This window comes from Thunnus thynnus, chromosome 2, assembly GCF_963924715.1.
Source record: "Thunnus thynnus chromosome 2, fThuThy2.1, whole genome shotgun sequence".
NCBI classification, from domain to species: Eukaryota; Metazoa; Chordata; class Actinopteri; order Scombriformes; family Scombridae; genus Thunnus; species Thunnus thynnus.
The window spans coordinates 22,055,552-22,073,282 of record NC_089518.1 but is presented as its reverse complement, the minus strand read 5'-3'; the positions used below and the strand labels follow the sequence as shown (position 1 = coordinate 22,073,282).

Here is a 17,731-nt window from a genome sequence, read left to right as displayed (position 1 = left end):
ATATGCTTGAATAAGAGGAATGACACCGATATATATTTTTTTTTCTTGAAGACCTTCGGTTAAATATTCGTTTAAATTATTCAAACTCAATACTCTTAAAATAATATAATTATATAATTACTGACAAGTTCAAGCAAAGTACATCCTAATCTTTAACCACACTGCAAGGCCTTAAATGTAGCAATACACCATCAACAAACAACAGACGGAAAGATATCCAACCTGGCAACGCCACAAGGCTCTCCGTACTATGGCCCCGCCTGTAACTTTTCTTTATCCCTCATTGTCGTCTGTCAGGCAGCACCATAGGCAGCACCTACTCTCAAACAGTGCAGCCCAAACAAACGTCGTCAATAAAACGGTTAGGCTTAGATTAATTAAAGATAGATACGCTTGTTTGGGAATTAATCCTGCCAATTCTGACGAAGAGGGTAGTGTTTGTACGTAACCTGAGAGGGATGTTGTACCTGGAAGGCAAAACTCAGGGATTTCACTAAGTGACATAGTTTTGCTGTTAATCTACAGCAACCCGCCAAATTCCAAAGCTAATGCTGTTGAGTTTGCGATATGTAGTTTCTGTGTGTTGTGGCTGTCCAGTAATCGCAGTAGACTGGTGAGTTAACCTACTAGCAACTGTATCTAGTGTTATACTGTCTTTCCCCCAGTGTTCATAGATAACAACAGCAGTTCGACTTTCTAACTCCCGTCTGAATTAACTTAACTAGCATTAGCGTTATCATAACAGTAAAGTGGTAATGTTAGCTAGCTTTATCTCTTTTTTCGCTCACCAACTCATAAATTAATCATTTTCAGATCAAAACTAAATGGTTATATATTTCTTTTATGTTACTTAGCTACACGAAATGGCGATGTGGAGCGACGTTGAACTTCTGACCAACGAGGATACAAACACTGTCCGTTTCTGCAGTGAGTCAAATGAGGAAAATGGTAACGTTAGCGGCTTGTATCAGGTGGATACACTGGTCAAAATCTCCACTGCCAATGAGGTAATAATTAGTCACTATGTACAGTAACGTAAAGATAATGTACATGCTGCTCCATTTATTAACATCCAGGAGTGTTGACACAGTCTGTCACTCCTGGTTTAGTGACAACACTGACCTGTGATCTGATGGAAATGCTGTTTCTTTGCAGGTGCAGAAAGATCCCCGTCTCTCCTCCTGCAGTGGTTCAAACTGGAGCATTGTTGTTGCTGACAAGACGGTCATCCTGTTTGACCAGAGCTATCAGACCATCCTGCTGCTGCTTCACTTCGGTACACAGCTTCATGCTTCATGCTGTTTCTTATCTGTCAGATGTCAGCTGGTGTCCTCTGAGAAGCTGCAGCATCCAAATCAGGATTTGGACTGAATCCTTTTAGAGATACTGTAGTGGAAGGTTCAGTCACACGTAGAGCTGCAAGGAATAGTCAATTAAATCGATAAGTTGCCAACTATTAAACTAATTGACAACTATTTTGATCATTGATTAATCATTTGGAGTCATTCTTTAAGAAAAAGATGTCTATATTCTCTGGTTCCAGCATCTCAAATGTGAATATTTACTGATTTCTTTAGTCTTCTGTGATAGTAAACTGAATATCTTTGGGTTGTTGACTGTTGGTCAGGACAAAAGAAGACATTTGAGAATGTCATCTTCGCTTTGGGATCAGTGATTGACGTTTTTTGTCATTTTCTGACATTTTATAGACCAAATGAATAATCAATTAATTGAGAAAATAACCGACAGATTAATTGATAATGAAAAGTCAGATGCCAGATGTCATTATAGCTTCTATCGATGCAGTTGGACTTGTCACATTAACTACTGTACGCTAATACCAATATTTATTTTTCAGAAACTGATGTGGATGCCTTTGATGTATGCCTGGATGGACAGTTTTTGGTGGTCTGTGAAAGAAATGGAAACCTCCATTTGATCCATGTTGCGGACAAGAGAATCCTTCTCACCAGGGTACGAGTGTTTTTTAAATATGTGTGAGGCCTACCAGATTGTAGGATTAGAATAGATATGATCACTCTGTGCCTGACCTTGGTTTGCTATACTGTACCTGACTGATTTCACCTATGACACTTGGAAAAATAATACTCAACTAGAGGTAATGGCACCAGCTGTAACATTGGTAATACTCTGTGTCTTTTTCTGAGGTGAGTTTGAGCTGCATGATGTGTTTCACTGATGTTTGCAGGCTTTGGTAGAGAAACCATCCAGCGGAGATAAGAAAACTTATCGCTATCTCGTCATAGAGGAAGACAAGACATCCTTAGGTAAAATCAAGACATGAAGTGCACCTGAAACATGAAGGAATTTAGAATTAATACTCTAGATGTTATGTCTAATAATGCTTTTTGATAATTTTGTTTTTTTTACAGGGATGTACCATATGTTCCTTCTCATAAAGGATGGCTTTTTCCACATTACAAACCTTGCTTTGGCAAAGATTGAGACAGGTACAAAACATTATATGAGGAGGACTTCAAATTTTTGTTGGAACCACTTTATTGACCAACTGTAACTTTCCTTTTTTCTTTTCTCATCACAGCCATTGAAAAAATGGACGTGGGAGCTTTGAAAGATGTAAGTTAAGCAATCTTCTCTCCATGCAATAGCAAATGTTCTTTCTTTTTGTTTGTTTGTTTGTTGTTGTTTTTAACAACAGAAATATAATCAAAATTCTCCTCAATCCAGCTCCAGTCTCTCATCAAGATTGACTTCTGCTCCACCGAGGATTACCATGAGGAGGGTTGCAGCACAGCAGTAATGTTCAATCTGGGCCATGAAATCCATTTAATGATTGGGGTCAGTGTCCGTGAAAGAAGTGTGATTTCTGTATTTACCACATTCAGTTCTGATACATTCGTTACATATGAATGCATACAGTATTTAAAGATTCAAATTAACTCTGCTTATGGACCATGGTAGCTAAAATGCGTCAGTCCTTGCTCATGCGGTTGCATTTCTCATTTTTCTGAATATTATTTTATTCTGAAACTTTGCTTAATAAGAATTTACAAACCACTAATCTTCAATATGTATTTTAAATTATGCATTTGTCTATATACCTGTAGATTCTTTCAGTTTCACATTTTCTTAAATGTTGGTTGTGTTCCTCAGAACAGTCCCACTGCTCAGAAAAACACAGCTGTACTACGGATGCTTTCACGATAGAATTGAATTGTTAACCTAAAATTAAGCTTCATATTTATTTGTGTAAATGAAATCTTCATAGGAACACAGTAAGCAACAAAAATGTGTTTTTTCTCATAATGCTATTTGTCACATCATTATCATTTCCACAGGGCGATAAAGAAAATGTCATAACTCACGGGACGATGGACCCTCATCAGTCCAAGATGCGCCTCGCTCACTCGGTCAACAACAGCTTAATACCAGGTGAGCTCTTGCTTCACGTACAGTCACATACTGTAGCTACACAGCATTAACGAGCCTGTATTAAGCATTTAAATTGTTATCAATGTACTGTATGTGCTCATGTTTTTGGACATTGGTATTTATAGGAAAATATTATTCAGTAAAACACAAAGTCCTGAGTAAAAGAGAAAACATAAGAAACAGACAGAATGTGAAACAGTTGCAAAACAAGTAAAATGCCTCTAAGAGTGGGTTGTGCAAGGATTGTAACATAATATTTATATGTCTACTTCAAAGGAGTGAAGAAGATGGTGGTGGTGGAGAATCTTTTGTATATTCTGGACACCGAGGTGAGTTCACTGGTAGCACTCAGCTGTTTGATGTTAAGATGTTTGAGATTTAAATGTGGATCACTGTGCATTTTTCTTTGCTCTCAGGATGTTCTGAGTCTTTGGGACCTGCACTTCCTTGTTATGATTCACTGTTGGCCGGATCTTGCTATTCATGACTTTGAACTCACCACAGAATGCGGCTCTGCCTCCATGGTTGCGTACGTATTAATGTTTTATATATGTATTCTGTATTCATATAGTACAAAGGGATTTCAAACAAGGTTATAAATCTAATCTAATCTGTGTGAATTACAGCCAAGACAAGGGCAGCATGAAGATGATTACACTGATGAAGCAAGACAACAGTCAGGTATCATTACAACTCCTTTTTGAAGAAACTATAAAATGATTATCTCAAGTCTGGTCTCAACTCCAATATGTTTTTTAATTTTTCAGTTCAAGTCACTTCAAATACGATGTCTGCCCTCCATGACTGTCTGCTACTCTCTGGATGTCTCCTCAGTCTCCTGTCTTGTCCGGACAAAAATAAACATGGTGAACAATCAACAATAATTAAATAGTTATATTAACTTTGCATGTGCTAATTCTAGATGTTGACATTTCTGCACATTAAAATCAGCTGTTATGTCCTCTGATTCCAGGATACGATTTATTTAGTTGAGGGGATTTGTGAGAACCCAGAAAGGTAGGATTTGGTCTCTAAGATTACTGTCTGTCCAGTCAGTACTTAAGTGATATGGTGAATGTTTTAAAATATTTATGATGTGTCCCCCCCCCCCCCTTGTTCTTCATCAAGTAGTCGCGGAGAGCCTGTATCTTCTGTTGTTGTCAGATGCTTCACAGAGGCTTTGCCAGAGAACAGGTAGCTCATTTTAACTGGACACATTCATGCATTGATTTGTAATAGTTTGTGCAGCTGTTGTCCGTGACAACGGTATAATTAGACTTACTTCACTTTTTGCTATTCTCAGGCTTAGCAGACTTCTTCATAAACACATGTTTGAAGAGGCTGAAAAGTTTGCCATCACATTTGAGCTTGATTTAGAGGTAAGTGTGTGTCTTCAGAAGAAAAGTGACATTCCTGTGACTGTTATAAGCTGGACAAATGTCAGTGGATATTAATATGGAAGTTTACATGTTCTGTTTGCTACTTAACCAGAGAAGAAGAATTGTAGAGCAGAAAAAGTCATTCAACAGTCATTTACCTGCTCAAGTAGCCGGTAAAGGGACTGATTTGCAATAGAGAATCACCTGCACAAGACTGTGAGAAACTTAAAAGGGAGTCAAAACTAACAACCCTTTTTGTTCAGCTTGTTTACAAGGTGAAGCTTGAGTTTGTGCTGGAACAGCTGGCCTCTGCATCAGTGGGTGGCTATGGGCAGAATGTGTTGTCTGAACTCGTGGAAGAGGCCAAGATCAACCTGATGAAGATCACGGTGAGTGTGACAGTGCTATCTTTCAAAAGACAGTCCAAAACGCTCAAGGAACAGAGGCTGAGGGAGGCAATGATCTTTGGTTTTGTAGAGTATTTAGTGTAATTTAAATTTACTGCTGCAAAATGTCTGATGAAAGTTGACTTCTTGAGTTTGTCATAGCAAAACCTTATTATTATTATTGTAAAGTTTCCACTCTTGATTTGTATGTTTCCTAGGATGGGCAGTATGTGGTGGAATATTGCCTCAAGGCTCCGTGGCCAACCTTCGAGACGGCGGAGAAGATGCTCAACCACGCTGCCACACGATACTCCTCCTTACAGATCCAGGAGGCTTTGGCCAGGCTGGCAACGTTCTGCAGCCTTCACGGCCTGGAAAATTTCAAGTAAATGCAAAGTCTCTGTATTTGTTGTGTGACACAGTCAATTTGCCATATTGTGGTATATTTATTATTTAAACAACTGTGATTTTAGCATATTACTTTGTCATCCATAGTGGCATCGCCTGGATTGAGTTTCTGAACAGCACCGACAATTTAGGAGAAATTCTGACACACCTAAGAGAAGGAGACTTGAAGGGTGCACAACTCCTTTGGCTCAGATATGAGGTAATAAAGAACAGCTTCATGCACTTCACAATAAATTAACAGAAATATGTCAAATATTAATAACCTGTGTTTTAGGAATCAATAACAATGATGAGACAAAACCTTTCTGTGAGAGATATTGTGTCAGGGTCAGTTGTGATGTTTTCCTGCTGGGTTTTGTGACAGGGGCAGATTGCATTGGAGTTTGATGAGAGCAGGTTTGAAGCTGTGCTCAGTGCCATCCCAGAGGACCTGCCATCCCAAGAGCTATGTCCTTGGTTTAGGACAGTTTTTGTTCCCTTTGTGAGGAGAGTGCTTCCAACAGGACAGGTAGGATATCACCTGTCACCTCACCATATGGTGCCATGCTTTCAGTAATAACAGTTTTGTCTTTATGTACCCTCAGAAAATCCTGGCGAGATGGCTCGAGCAGAGGGCAAGGAACCTGGAGTTAACAGAAAAGGTAAAAAAAATAAACTGGCAGCAGAAATAACCCCTGGTGGTGAGCATTTATTGATTTGAAGTTCTGAATGATTTTGATGACTTTTGAAATGTATTGCGAGCATGAATCACAATAGTAATTAGTAATATAACATAATAGTAAAATAAATAAATAATAGATTAAGTCTCAGTGGGGGGAAAACACACTATTATAGAGTCACCAGTTGAACCAGTGATTTGAATGTAATGTGTTTTTCAGGGTGCTTGGCCTCAGAACGGGTTGGACTTGGCAGTGCTTGGACTGCCCTCTTTATGGACATGGATGAAATCTGTAAGTTAGTATTTGTGCCTAAACAATGACCTGTGGGTGTGAATTGTAACTTAATCATTATGATATTATGTGATCCATGATTTGTTTGTACCTCTTTTTTTTTGTTTGTTTGTTTTTTAAGGACGATAATTACGGCACAGAAGAGGTGGAGAACCTAAAGTCGCTGGTGTCCAACCTCCGCAAGCTGCTGGACCTCCACAAGAAATATAACTGCAGACTTTCACTTTCAGTCTTTGAGAAGGTTTGTTTTTTTTATCAGTGATTTATTCTGATTATACTTGAGCCTCAAACATGCCTCAGATATCTCCTTCAGGAAATTAATATTTTGTTAAAGTACTTGGACATCATAAATTCACACATCTTGCTGTATCGGGTTGGATATTTTTAGTTTTTTTGTTTAGAGTATGAAAAGTGGCTAAAAAAGCCATGCTTGGAATTATGCAGAAACATTGATAATGCTTATCTGTGCCTGTAGATGTCAGTAGATAAGAGGAGAGATCAAACTGTAGTATGGATATCAGGGTTTATTTCATTATTTAAAAAAAAAATCAAAAAGCTTTCTAGTAAGATAGAGTTGTAGCCTTGAATCAAATCATATGTATTTATGTATGTATATGAAGAGATCATTTTAATGAGAAGTGTTTATTCCTGGTACATTTTGTTGTTCATGTGTTAATAATTTATCTTTGTTATGAATTTGAAAGGGAAGTGTACGCAGCGTAGCGTTCTTCATGCTGGACAAAGTGCCAGCTCCAGAGCTGATCGCCGCCACAGTAGAGAGCAGCATCCTGCCGTATGCTGAGGAGCACGAGATTCCTTTTGATGAGCTTCTTCTACAGTATATCAAGGTAAAACTCTGACACAGTCAGGCACACTGGGAATTAACATTTAATTTTTCCAAATGCCTGATGATGATTAGTGTTTCTCTTCTCAATCTGATCTTCACTAGGATCTGCTGGAGCGCTGCAGCTCTCAGACCACAACACTTTTCACAGAATGGGAAGCCAAAGCAGTGGCTGTACTAGGCTGCATGACTGATACTGACGTAAGTTTCGTTAAAACCATTACACTTTTTACATTGCATGACACTGAGGGCTTATGAACACATGTATTTAAGCAGAAAAGCCAGTCAATAAAATGCCAAAAAAACAGAGTAGAGTTTGGATTTGTGAAATCCTGCGTTATTGTATTTCCTGGCAGCTGATGGTGGATGCTGTGCTGGAGATCATGCAGAAAGCTGTAGTGCCCTGGACTAATGAGGTGGAAAACCTGGTTCAGCAGTACCTAGAGATGGATGGACCAAAGTATGTTTATATCATCCTCACCTTGAAATAATTGACATTAAATAACACCATTAGTGCCTATATATATATATATATATATATATATATATATTATTTATTTATTTATTTTTTCTACTTAATTCATTCCCCAGACAAGAGCTTATAAAAGAGAGCTACCGTCTGATGGAGATCAGGAAGCTTCTCAGGGGCTATGGGATCCGCAACTTCAACCTCTCTAACAGCACTCAAATTCTGGTAAGATTTGATTTTTATCAATTATGTGACATATAACCTCTGTTGTGCCTGCTTATAAACTCTCTGAGTCATGTGTATCTTTCTCAGACACTGATTAGATACATCCTGAAGCAAGACTTGCCGATGTCTCTGGAGGACTCCCTGACATTGGCTGAAGCGTATAAACTGCCAACCTTGCAGATAAATTACTTGTATCTCATCCAGCTGATAGGCCAAGGAAAGGTACGCTGCATATCCACATGGAAATAAAAAATAACCAAATTCTTATTTAGTATCTCATTATGTATCCGCGACATATTGGTAGAAAGCGTTTTGTGCTGCTTGCAGACGGAGGCATGCATGACTGTCCTGAAGAAGCTGTCTCCTGCAGAGGCCGAGTGTGTGATCGAACGCCTCACAACCTGGGCCATGCTGCAGCTGGAGGACAAAATTCACATATCTGACGAGGTGAGGAGAGGGAGGGTGGTGTGTGTTTTGAAATGACATTTCATTTGCATTATAGATACATGTATTCAAGGCTCAGTTTTGTGGATGCAATTTGAAGACCACTGAAGTCATATTTTGTTGCATGTTAAGATGTTTTTAAGCATTAGAGCTTCAGAAAGCCAATGGTTGTCCCTGCTGAGCACTAGATGTCATTTCAACTTTGCATCTCTGCTGTAGCTCACACACATCTAATCTAATATACTAGAATTTTCCCTGCATATTTACATGAGGCAAACACAGCTACAGACATCACAAATATGCCTGTTAGTAGACTTTATATGACATTTAAAGGATTGTATGTGCATATCAATCAATCTCAACCTCAACATATGTACATACATCTAATTTGCCTCCTTCCTGTCCTCAATAGCACAAGAAACACCAGATGGTCATAGCTCAGGCGATGGTGGAGGCACTGAAATACATGCATATTATCCAAAAACGTAAGTACTCTGTATACACTTCTGAGATATGAACAGCAGATTGGTGTAAAAACCCACATTTTCAAATCCATGTCAGCCAACATCCACCCTGCTGAGGTTCTCCTCTCAGCTCCAGGTGACTCTGAACTCTGACTTCCTTGTGTCGGATGCTTCGAGGAAAGAAATCTTATAAACGTGCATATGAATTCTTCCAAGCGTGATACCTGCTTTCATGTCCTCTGCAGATGATGCTCTTAAAAGCATGGAGTGCGAGAGCAACCTCATCATGTTCAAGGCCATTGCCCACCTACAGGTGAGCGTTGTTGAGGGAATGTCTTTTTTTAAGTGTTATTCCATCTGATACGCTTTTTAACCTGCACCTTCTTTGTCGGTTTCTTCAGGAGGACTTTGACGTTTTCTTTACCCCCTCCAACTATGAGGATCCAAACATCCGAAAACAGATCCAGGAGCATCACATCACCGCCTATGAGAACACACGTGGCCGCCACTCATCCAAGGCGAAGGCCACAACCACCCCAGTTGTGGCTAATGATGCTGATGGCAAAACTAAGACCATCTCCACAGAAGCTGGCTTGCGTCGTCTAGGAAGACAGCTGCAGCGCACTGAACAGGAGCTCTGGTCTGACTTGGCCTTGCGAGCTGTGGGGGTGGGCAAGGTGGACAAGGCCCTCAAGATCCTCAGGTCTGCATGTGTGGATGCTGTGGCGTGCTCTTTAAAGCATGGTGAGGCATTTTTGAGAACCTCACGCTTTCTTTGTTCTCTTTCCTTCATGTCGTCAGTGAGCTGTATGAACACCACTATAACACCAGCACAGGGAAGGTTTTGTTCACTGCTGCCAAGACGTTATGCCAGATGCTGGAGGCAGATGTGCCCATGGTGCTTCCTGATGACATGGACTTGCCAGCAGTCATCCACAATCTTGCCAGCCAGGCCATCACTGTGTGCCACTCAGGTAAAGAACACATGTAAACATCAACAATGTGTGACAACAATTTATTTTGGTGAAAATAACTATCATGTAAATTAGCACTGGATTTATAACTGATTGATGTTAAGTAAGATACTTTTGATTTCTTAATTTGCTGTGATCTTGCAGTAAAAAGTTAATAAACTTTTGTTTTACAAACTAGACTGGAAATTTGACGCCAATCTAATCTTCAAGGAATAGTTCAACATTATGGGAAATACACTTACTTGCATTCTTTCTGAGAATTAAATGAGAAGATCGATGTCACTCTAATGTCTGTGTGTTAATGTTGGGTTTAGAACCAGGAGGTGCTGAACCCAGCTTAGCATAAAGACTGGAAGCAGGGAGAACCTGTGAGCCCAGTCTGTGCAAAGCTCAATAATGCGCCTCAGAGCATTAGATCAATTCGACAAATGAGATACAATGAGGTAATTGGGAGTTTAAGAGGTGTTGAAATATTGATTGGTTAGTATTTTTGAACTTTGGCTAATCATCTCACCTCTCTAGTTCTAGATAGAAAAAGTGAATAAGCGCATTTCCCAGAATTTTTAACTATTCCAAGAAAACACAAGAAAAACTTTCGTTTTAAGAACACAGATGATACGCCAACAGCACAACTGCAGGACAGACACAAATGATTAATTCCAAAATATTTTCAGTTGCTTATCTGGTCTTATTGAAGATGTTGGCTGCTTTTAGGACAAAAGACTTTAGGAATGCAAATCAAAAAATGCTTCAAGGCTATGTAGGTCACATGAGACCTTTTTTTTATTATTGTTACATCTGAACCAATTATTGCTGCAGAGCATTTGTAAGATGTAAAATCTCTGAAATGTATATTTAAAAACTGTTAACAGATCTACTCCTGGACTGTTCGGAGCTTTGCAAGTGCACACGGATAGCTATGGATGTCTATCATCAGTGTCAGTTATCAGACAATTATGGCTTTACAGCCAAGGTCAGTATCTTATCTTATCATTTTCCATAAAGATTTGAAATTATCTGAATGCCTTAAAAAATTAAATTGTGTAATGTTACAGGATTTGACCTTGGATGCAGAAAAAGATCCATATTCTCAGTGGAACTTTCAGGATCTTTTTAATGAAGATTGCATTGTTCTGGACCCGGTGTCTGTGCTCCCAGTCCAGTACGAAATTACCAACTGCCTGCTGCCCATTTCTCGGGGTCAGAAAATACTGAAATGATCTATTCAATGTTTATTTAGGATTTCATCGCTGTAATCTCCAGTTAATCGGTTTGCAAATTTATTCCCAATCTTGCAGATACCAAACTGTACCCACTGGACTGTTCCTGCCTTTCACACTGTTCATTTGAAGACGGTAACTGTTAAAGTTCATATTCTTGTTTTTTTTCTTTTTCTTTTTCTTTAAGTTATAATTCTCAAAGTTTACCATGTGTCCTGCCTGGCCCACATGCAGGTTCAAACCACCTTCGGCCCCTCCTGGGTCCTCTGGCCAACATGTTACAGATGTTACAGGAGTGCAGTCAGCTGGAGTTGGCCCTGAGAGTGCTGGTCAACTCATACGGCAGCTGCCTGCAGCACGTCACCTCCAACGTTATGGACGTAAAGCTCAGCGTACAGGTACGGCTAAAAAGTACCATTGCCATATGTGTTTCTGGAACAATTATACTATTATAACAGCTTTAGCTACTTGCCAGAAAGACATTTTTAATGTTTGTACTGAAATTCTAAATCTTTAACTTTTTTTTTCAGCTTTATGATACACAAGAGCTTAAGAACTACAATTTGTGCTTGAATGATCTCCGAAAGACAACTACTTCATCTCTGAATGCTATTGCTGTGGCTCTTTTGAACAAGGTGGGTCAGACGTCATGAAGGGGTTGTAGCATATTTACTGATGATAAAAGTGACTCACTTTTCTATCGCCCACAGGTGTTCAACTGGAGGGTGGTCGATTGTGATTTGGCTATTGGACTCTGTACACTCCTCTCCAAAGCAGAAGTCTTCAAAATACTGTGGAAGGTTATTGACAACACCTGGCAAAACTATGACAAAATATTGGTAGGACATATGATCATTATTCTTCTATAATTTATTGTCAAACCTTTATCTTGTTTCTGATAATGGAAATTAAAGAGAATGAACCAGGCAAAAGTGTAAACACTGGTAATGGAAAGTCGTGATTGATATTAAGGTTGTTGTAACACTGACATCAGTTCTTGGAGATAAAGTCTATGACACCATCTCTATTTATGTGATCTGCTAAATACTGAAGGGATCCCTGAGATGGTATTTTAGAGCTATATTCACACTTAAACTGTGTATACCAGCTGTAGTGACTGTAGGAATTATAACAATTTTACCAATCATCAAGCAGTTTGTATAAAAAAAATAGATACCACAAATACACTTGTATGTGAATGTGCTCATCTCATTCATGTTATCTTTAACAAATCTAATCAGCCACGGTTTCTTCATCATTTAGGCTGTGGCCAAGATCGGAGCCAATCTCTGCTGCTTGTACAATGAGGCAGAGGAACAAGAGAAGTTTCTCTCCGTCATCACAGACGCTGAATGGGGCATCAAGCTTAGCAAATTAGAGGTAATGCGATGCTTAAATGTAGGTGTTTAAAAGGTCGTGGTGGTCAGAATAAATATGTTTATATAGAGTGAGTGTCATTATACTTTGTATTCTATAAGTTTCTTCCTGTCTTTCACATATCTTGACATTTACCTGCTCTGTCCCAGATATCCATCCAGCCGGTGTTCCGCCAGCGGCCTGAGATGAAGAACAGTCTGATCCCTGTTCTGGTGAAGAACAGGAAGATCACACCAGATATTATCCTCCAGTACTGCAGGTCAGCTTCCATCAGCTGGGTCCATACTATGCTTAAATATCCACCACAGTGTGGTATGCAGTATTCTTTCTCTACATGTGTTAAAAATCCTTTACTCCCATCTGCAGCACCTTTGGTCTAGATCGTGACGGCGTGATTAACCAGTACATCACGACCTTACTGCTGCTCCAAGAGGATGAGGAAGATGCAGGTGACCCAGGAACAGGCCAGGAGGAGGTGCAGCCTCTCTGTCATGCAGACGCACTGGAGCGAGTCCTGCAGATTATCCCGATGTTACACAGCACCAGCGAGCTCACCAACAGTCTCTGTGCTGCCATATTCAAGGTTTGTGTATGAGGGAAACGATAAAAAATGGAGATTTTTAAAGCAGTATCTCAGTAATGTGTGGGCTCAATGTCAATGATTTTTTTCATTACTGTTACATGAGTGAAATAACTGTCAACGTCTCGTAGAATAGAGTGTGCTTAATTGTCATTTAAAAAATGAAAAAACATTATCAACATGCTTATTAAGTGTGAGCTATTAGATGACAGCTGTCCAAATATTTACTTCTAGCTGTCAAACCAATAATTTGCTTTTTTCCCAGACTTACTGGCAATCCGTACTTATTATAGCACTGCAATAGCAAGTCTGAACCACAGTTTACTGTATGAGCATACAACTGGGTTTTTTTTTTTTAGATCACACCTCTGATTGAGGAAAACACCTGACCTGCAAAAATGCCTTTCTCTTACAGCTCAGCCCCTACAACTACGAGAGGATAGAAGTTGTGCTGAAGATCATACAGGCTGCAGATGAGAATGTGACCAACTTCTCTGTTAGTCAGGTAAAAAAAAAACAACCCCAAAAAAAAACATTTGTATATTTAACATTCAATAATTCCTTGTCTTCATAATGTATTATGCAGTCTAGCAGCCACTGTCTTCTAATCCGCAGGCAATGGGCCTCCTTCAGCACCTGAAGTCCTACAAGCGAGTCTCTCCCCCCTCAGATGTGGAGAACACGCATCTTCTGGAAAACAGCCTGCTGCCAAACCCGCTGTCCAACAGCAGGCTGCCCTTTCACCTGCTTATGCAGACTAAACATTACTGGAAGATTATCTGTGAGTCAACCACTGTAGTTATCTTATTCTGATTTATCTTCTCTGCATTGGTTGACTTGTGGTATCATCTTAAAGAAGCTTATTGCTCTCATCTCTCAGTGAAAATCCCAACATTACCTCAGATCATTATAATATAACCACGTGTGAGCCTGACTGTAGTTTGAGTATCTCAAGTGGGTGATTAAAGTTTTGCTGACACTTTGAAGACTTTAGACACAGTTTTTATCATCCAGACCACTTTCTATGTGAAGCTTCAGTTAGAAAAATCTGGGGGTTTTTTTTGTTTTATAACTTCAATTTGGTCACTTTATTTATTGATATTAGTCATGAATGAGATGTGCAAAGACTAATTAAACTAATAAATATTTTCCTGTGTATAGGTCCAGAGCTCAGTGAGGAGACCTTCCCTACACTTCTTCTGATTAGCAAACTGATGAAGGTAAAGCACGCTAATCTAAAAAGTAGTCTAACGCTGTATAATCACTAAGAAGTCTAAATCAAGTTTTGGATTATTAAAGCCTTCCTGTCTCTTTCCAGGTGAGCCTTGACAAGTTATACATGTCAGCAGCAAACCATGTGTTTGAGAAGAAGATGAAGCCTCTACTCTTGGAGCAGAGGAAGAAGGGTCAGGGTCATGGCTACAATAAGGAGACTTTCAAGGTGGCCAAGACCATGATGAAGTACATCCAGTGTATCCAGAGCCCAGAGTGGGCAGCTGCCACGGCCCACAAGATCACCCAGGAGCTGCCAGCAGGTCTGACCTGCAGATTAGACACTGCCACAACACTGCATGCACAACGTGTTTGCACATATGCACTGAACTGTTTCCTCTTTTCTACAGGCTATGAGAAGACACAGTCACTTAGGTTCTGTTTGGCTCTCGGAGATGCCTGGCTGAAGGATCCAAACCTTGAAGTCAGTATTCCTACAGAAATATTCAGTGTCAGACTTGACACGTCTTTATCTGATTAGTTATTCAGTCACTGGTTGGGTTGAATCTCATCTCCTCCGATCCCGAGCAGGAGGAAGCACGAGCCAGAGGGGAGACCTTCCTTTCCAAGCTGAAGCTGCAGTTCCAGCGCTCGGCTACTGAGAATACCTTGATAGCCAGTCAGCTGAACAGCCCCGAGCATCTGAAACTGACTGGGCTGCCAGCCAGACTCTTGGTGGCCCTGTATGAGCACAGCAGTGTGGAACAGCGATACAAGGACTCAGGAAGTCAGACATATCCTGGTGAGCATGCTGAAGTAAATCAATGACCGACTTTTATGTTTTTATGAACTCAACTCTGAGTTCCGTCCTGTAGGCTTGATTTGCTAAACATGGCTACTGGATTAGGGTGTGTTATTTAGTCCTGTTTGCTTTTTATGACATTGAATTGTTTTATTATCTGCTCTAAGATGCCGTACTCACCTGAATATAAGACAAACCCCCGCCTTTTCCAGCAGCTGTTTTTCAAAGTGTGTTAATTTGAAGATAAAACACACTTTCACACTCATCTTGTTGGGAAAGTTTCCCTAAAATAATATTTATCCAAGGAGAGCAGAGTCCTCAACCTGGGAGACTTCTCTCTCATAAAAGTGAAATACTTCCATTAAAGTAGAATGTAAATTGCACATTTGTAGCTTGTTTATCAGCCACATATTCGCACTCTCTCCTGTCATAATCTCGGAAGCAGTCAAAATTATTTTTTCCAGCAGTTAACATTTTGTCAGACTGTCTTTTTGAGCTCCTCGTCATCTGTGACAACAGTAATTCGTGGCTGCTTGACAGATTCAGTCCGCAACCCGTTTCCGCTGCAAAGGCGGCGGGAGACATTTTGGACTCATTTTCACTCCTTGTAAATTTATTTCCTCTGCAGCAGAAAAACATGTTATACAAGCTTTCAGAAACTCCTGCAGGTTAAACTGAGCTAACGAAAAACTTTTAGTGTTAACTGACTCTATTAGACTCACTGTAAACAGACAATAAGAAACTCGCTAGCCTAGCAACATTAAGGCTACAAACAACCCATAATGCAACACTCACTCTGTGAACTCATAATTGTCTAGTCCTGCTGAAACGGTTTGATGTGCTCAATGGGACTCTGACTTTTTTAATTGGATCACTTGTCTCCGTCTCAGACATACATGCTGTGATCAAGGAAATAGCCGCCATCAACAATGTGGATCTTCTGAAAATCCGTAACATGATGTTGGAAAAATGGATCTGCAAAACAGGCCCTGCTGTGGCCAAGGTCTGTCAGTCTGAGTATAGCTTTACTTTAATCAGCTAACCTCAGTTTCTGTTTATCTCATTTTAATCTGCTTATCTGTGTTTTTATCAAATTTTGGATGCAAAATCTGTTCTGTATTGTGACAAAACATTTTTTTTCTAAAATGAAGGACATTTGTAATCAGGAGTGTGTCAGCAACATCGAGGAGGACCCAGACTTAATGAGGTAGGAGACATCACTGTTACTGTTTGCTGCTTTAACAGTTTCTATAAAAAGACAGCCCTCTTTTTTTTTTCTTCTACTTTCTCATTATTGTTTGACACCCACAATGATTGAAAAGTTTTAACACCAAAATGTTGCTCTTGCTCACTGTGGGTTGTGTATCTGATACCCTCAGGGTTGTGTACATGCTGCAGTCTTGCCCCACCGATGACGCTGTCCGTCTTCTACAGCCTATCCTATCTGCTGAAACCTGGGTGAGTAATACTGTAACTTGCAATTAAAAGGCACAAAATGAGTGAAAGTGGCTGAGTGCTGTCTCTGGACTCTCTCCTGTAGCCTCTCAGCACTTCCGGGCCTCGTCTGACCTTCTGCCATCGGACTCGAGCGCTGCTTTGTCTTGTCCGCCTCGCTGATGCGGCCACTCTGGAGGCTCAGTTGCAGATCCCCAGGACCAAAATCCAGTAAGAGACCATTAAACCAGTTTTAATGATGCTATTTGAGTTAAAACAATTTTAAGGGCGTGTGAGATGTATTAATGCTTCTGTGTCTTATATTCCCATACAGATATTACCTGAAGTGCTACATCTTTGTCTCTCAGCTGGAGGCTTTAAATATCCCCTACACGTTGCAGTCTTTCCTCAGTAGTCCCAAAGAGGGCTTGGTGAAAGGGTTGTGGAAGAATCACAGTCATGAGCCACAGGTACTTTCCAACTGAAAACATGAAAACTACACCGGTCCTTTACTTCATTTCAGCCTCACTAATTTAGGAGTTTATCACTTATTACATAAGCTGCAACCTTTGTCCTTCCAGGCTGTGAGGTTGGTGGCAGACTTATGTTTGGAGTACCAGGTGTACGACCCTCAGCTGTGGAACAGTCTGCTTCAGAAACTGCTGGGCTTCAACTTGGTGAGGACGTGTGCAGCAGGGACATTTTTGTACTGACAACAGATCTCAGTCTGACATTTCAGTTCTGACATTTGAAATGAAACTCCTAAGTAAGTTTTTTTCCGTTCCTCAGATCAGCCACCTCCAGAAGGTGTTAGAAGCAGTCGTGGCTGTGCCCGCTCTGTGGGAGGTAATCTTCATCACATTTACTTTAAGAAACATCAGCATGTAGGAGGTTGAAGTGGATCTTCATCCAAAAATAAAGAACACATTTGACTATCACTGCTGCAATGATTCAAGACAGTTTGTCATAAAGGAGACAGGCTTCTAAATTTGTATATTTTTCTATCCAGATTGCTAGTTTCTCCAGGACCTGGAGGAGTATGATACTGGCACCTTTTGTCTCAGGTATTGCACTTAAAATGGTGAAATTCTCTTCAATTAACAAAGATTCATGTTTTATGTGTGTTTTTATGTTGACAGATGTTTATTA

General features: G+C 40.0%; 1 protein-coding gene across 2 annotated transcripts in view; it reads left to right on the top strand.

Moving 5' to 3' along the window:
* Positions 1-111: 111 nt before the first annotated feature.
* The window catches only part of kntc1 (kinetochore associated 1), a 22,182-nt gene continuing 4,562 nt past the window's right edge, over positions 112-17,731 (top strand). Inside the window, exons 1-56 of one of the 2 annotated variants that reach the window (XM_067610963.1) lie at positions 112-613; positions 855-1,007; positions 1,156-1,276; positions 1,859-1,974; positions 2,210-2,288; positions 2,394-2,471; positions 2,564-2,598; positions 2,710-2,820; positions 3,321-3,414; positions 3,691-3,743; positions 3,831-3,943; positions 4,041-4,095; positions 4,182-4,280; positions 4,388-4,431; positions 4,543-4,608; positions 4,718-4,793; positions 5,057-5,182; positions 5,398-5,564; positions 5,675-5,786; positions 5,952-6,095; positions 6,172-6,228; positions 6,466-6,537; positions 6,659-6,778; positions 7,242-7,385; positions 7,487-7,582; positions 7,738-7,841; positions 7,973-8,075; positions 8,163-8,297; positions 8,403-8,522; positions 8,932-9,004; positions 9,229-9,296; positions 9,385-9,686; positions 9,785-9,957; positions 10,830-10,930; positions 11,013-11,157; positions 11,256-11,312; positions 11,412-11,575; positions 11,708-11,812; positions 11,888-12,016; positions 12,441-12,557; positions 12,704-12,813; positions 12,921-13,137; positions 13,550-13,639; positions 13,750-13,915; positions 14,296-14,354; positions 14,453-14,669; positions 14,757-14,830; positions 14,938-15,148; positions 16,039-16,151; positions 16,300-16,355; positions 16,528-16,606; positions 16,689-16,813; positions 16,917-17,052; positions 17,164-17,259; positions 17,372-17,428; positions 17,592-17,646. In XM_067610963.1, the coding sequence (XP_067467064.1) occupies positions 864-1,007; positions 1,156-1,276; positions 1,859-1,974; positions 2,210-2,288; positions 2,394-2,471; positions 2,564-2,598; positions 2,710-2,820; positions 3,321-3,414; positions 3,691-3,743; positions 3,831-3,943; positions 4,041-4,095; positions 4,182-4,280; positions 4,388-4,431; positions 4,543-4,608; positions 4,718-4,793; positions 5,057-5,182; positions 5,398-5,564; positions 5,675-5,786; positions 5,952-6,095; positions 6,172-6,228; positions 6,466-6,537; positions 6,659-6,778; positions 7,242-7,385; positions 7,487-7,582; positions 7,738-7,841; positions 7,973-8,075; positions 8,163-8,297; positions 8,403-8,522; positions 8,932-9,004; positions 9,229-9,296; positions 9,385-9,686; positions 9,785-9,957; positions 10,830-10,930; positions 11,013-11,157; positions 11,256-11,312; positions 11,412-11,575; positions 11,708-11,812; positions 11,888-12,016; positions 12,441-12,557; positions 12,704-12,813; positions 12,921-13,137; positions 13,550-13,639; positions 13,750-13,915; positions 14,296-14,354; positions 14,453-14,669; positions 14,757-14,830; positions 14,938-15,148; positions 16,039-16,151; positions 16,300-16,355; positions 16,528-16,606; positions 16,689-16,813; positions 16,917-17,052; positions 17,164-17,259; positions 17,372-17,428; positions 17,592-17,646 (6,079 nt within the window). In that variant the 5' untranslated portion in view covers positions 112-613; positions 855-863. The remainder of the gene's footprint in view (positions 614-854; positions 1,008-1,155; positions 1,277-1,858; positions 1,975-2,209; positions 2,289-2,393; positions 2,472-2,563; positions 2,599-2,709; positions 2,821-3,320; positions 3,415-3,690; positions 3,744-3,830; positions 3,944-4,040; positions 4,096-4,181; positions 4,281-4,387; positions 4,432-4,542; positions 4,609-4,717; positions 4,794-5,056; positions 5,183-5,397; positions 5,565-5,674; positions 5,787-5,951; positions 6,096-6,171; positions 6,229-6,465; positions 6,538-6,658; positions 6,779-7,241; positions 7,386-7,486; positions 7,583-7,737; positions 7,842-7,972; positions 8,076-8,162; positions 8,298-8,402; positions 8,523-8,931; positions 9,005-9,228; positions 9,297-9,384; positions 9,687-9,784; positions 9,958-10,829; positions 10,931-11,012; positions 11,158-11,255; positions 11,313-11,411; positions 11,576-11,707; positions 11,813-11,887; positions 12,017-12,440; positions 12,558-12,703; positions 12,814-12,920; positions 13,138-13,549; positions 13,640-13,749; positions 13,916-14,295; positions 14,355-14,452; positions 14,670-14,756; positions 14,831-14,937; positions 15,149-16,038; positions 16,152-16,299; positions 16,356-16,527; positions 16,607-16,688; positions 16,814-16,916; positions 17,053-17,163; positions 17,260-17,371; positions 17,429-17,591; positions 17,647-17,731) is intronic. The other variant, XM_067610968.1, reaches the window with a different exon arrangement.